This window comes from Parus major, chromosome Z (genome assembly GCF_001522545.3).
Source record: "Parus major isolate Abel chromosome Z, Parus_major1.1, whole genome shotgun sequence".
Taxonomy (NCBI): Eukaryota; Metazoa; Chordata; class Aves; order Passeriformes; family Paridae; genus Parus; species Parus major.
Window position 1 is genome coordinate 67,703,170 of NC_031799.1, and position 2,340 is coordinate 67,705,509.

Sequence of the window (2,340 nt, forward strand, 5' to 3'; positions counted from 1 at the left end):
TCATGTCAAACACAGTGTTCTCTTGTGGTTCTGTGCCTGTCAGCACAGAAAGCATGAAATTCTCTGTGCCCAGGGTTCCAACAGGCAGCTTGTTTTGAACCCCATCCTTATGTCACCTGCCCTGCCCTCCCTTTAATCCTGACCTATAAACCTTTGGTTGGCTCCTCATCTGTCCCCAGGTATTTACATGTATTTCAATAGGACAGGACATTTGTATCCACAGAGGCATTTAAGTTGCCCTCCCCACCGCCAGAAACTGACTTACAGGCCAGAGTGGCTGGAATTCCTTTGTTCTGCCCTTCAGGAGCTTTCTCGCTCCTGCCATCTCTCTCTAGGCCCTGAGAATCTTTTGCCCTGCCATCAAAATAGTAAGAGATGGATGGACTGAGGTTCCCCTCCCCTCAGCAACTACAGTAGCACTTAACATCGACACCCAGTGACTGCAGCCATCCTTACTGCTCTGCAAAGATGGAATCCAGCACTTCAATTTTTTTCCCAGTGGGAGAAATGGAAAATTATGATCCAACTTTGAAGTATGTTCTCTAAGATATTAGAAAAAGTTCCAGACCTGGGAAAATTTAGCAATGGTACAAACTTCTTGGCTCCTGCAAAGATTCACTGAAATTTATTTGCCAAAATTTTGTGTACTATTACTGTTTTGACAATTGGGGGGTAGGGAACAAGCAGGGTGGAGAAGGGGGTGATATTCTAGGCAAAAGAAAATAAAATAAGAGGTGCTAACACATACATTCTGGCCTTAAGGCATAGGTGCATATCTCAATAACAGTCTTTCATAAAGAAGCACACACAATGTTCCCAGGATGTGTCTAATTCTCAATGGCAGCCAGTGCATCTTAAGTAGCTCCTCAAAATATTGGGCAGGAGCAGATGCCAGGCATGCACATTTTCAGACAAAGCTGATTAAATATGTAAAAATTGGGAGCTAAAATATGCCAAACAGAGGGCACAATCTCAATGGCCTTCCATGAACCGGCCTGTTTCAGCTGTGACCCATTCCTATAGGAACATGCAGTACTTCGCATGAAAGCATGGTGAAACATTTTACTTCTTCGTACATAGAAGAGCTCGACCCAAGCTGGAGCTTGGCAGCGGTTCACAAACATGCCTAATGGTGCTAGCGGGCAACAGGGTTCACACAGAACTGAGGAGGAGCTCTGCTGAACAACGCGGATGCCGGGGTCGTTCGCAACCGGAGGTCTTCTCACGGCCCGCACTCCCTCTCCTTCAGTCCCCTGCCGCCGCGAGGTGTAAGCAGAACGGCGGAGACCCCAGATAGACAGCCCTCCCTTCCGTCCTCTGGCTTCCTCCTCCTCCAGCCTTTTCGCTTTTCCCGTTGGAGGCTGCCACACATGGACCGCAGACGGGGCGGCGGCGGCAGCAGCGAGGACATCGCTGCGCGGCGCCTCCGAGCGGCCGCGGGGCATCTCCCGAAGGGCCCCGCCGCGCCAAGCTGGGGGCGGGCAGCGGGGCTGCCCCTGCTCGTGGAGAGCGGAGGGGCGGCGGCCGCGGGTCTCGAACGCCGGGGCGGTGCGGCCGGCGGGGGCGGAGCCGCGCCCGTGACGCGACGCTCCGGCGGCGGCGGCGGGGCCGGCGCTGGCGGGCGGGGGCTCTCTCGGCGCGGAGCTTGTTCGCTGCGGCTCCGGGCGCTCCAGCGACGGCAGCAGCGCTCCGGCCGGGGGAGGAGGAGGTGCCAGACTCCGGTGTCGCGTGCGAGCAACGAGGGGGAGCGGAGCGGCTGCTGAGGCGGCTGGAGGAGGAGAAGGAGGAGTAAAGGAGGGGGGAGCAGCGCCGCTTGGTCGGCCCGGCGGTGCTGCTGCCGCCACTTCCCCGCTGGGCGCTCTTCTGCCCGCGAACTCGATCCGCTCCCGGAAACTCTCGGCTCTCCTCTCATTCGCGCCGGCGGGGTCTCGGTACAGCTCTCGGCCCCGGCGAGGCGGGCGGGGGAAGGGAGTGGCGGGGGCAACTTCTCGCACTTCTCCGGAGAAGGATTTGGGTCGCCCCGCTCCGGGGACGGCAGCGCCTGGGGTCCCCGCCGCGGCGGGAGAACTTTCGCCTCCGATCGCGGGGCGGCGAGAGGGGCCCGGGTGCGCCGGCCGCGGCGGGAGCAGCACGGCGGCAGCGGCGCCGGCCCGGCAGCCGCGGAGATGAAGCTGAGCCGGCAGTTCACGGTGTTCGGCAGCGCGGTCTTCTGCGTGGTGATCTTCTCCCTGTACCTGATGCTGGACCGCGGCCACTTCGACCATCCGAAGAGCCCCCGGCGGGAGGGCACCTTCCCCAAGGTGAGAGGGGCGGCGGCCGGGGCGCGGCGGGCGGAGGTGG

At 59.6% G+C, this 2,340-nt stretch overlaps 1 protein-coding gene across 1 annotated transcript in view; it reads left to right on the top strand.

Moving 5' to 3' along the window:
- The first annotated feature begins 2,165 nt into the window (after window positions 1-2,165).
- The window catches only part of MAN2A1 (mannosidase alpha class 2A member 1), a 118,590-nt gene continuing 118,415 nt past the window's right edge, over window positions 2,166-2,340 (top strand). Inside the window, exon 1 of the mRNA XM_015653535.1 lies at window positions 2,166-2,300. Within this exon, the coding sequence (XP_015509021.1) occupies window positions 2,166-2,300 (135 nt within the window). The remainder of the gene's footprint in view (window positions 2,301-2,340) is intronic.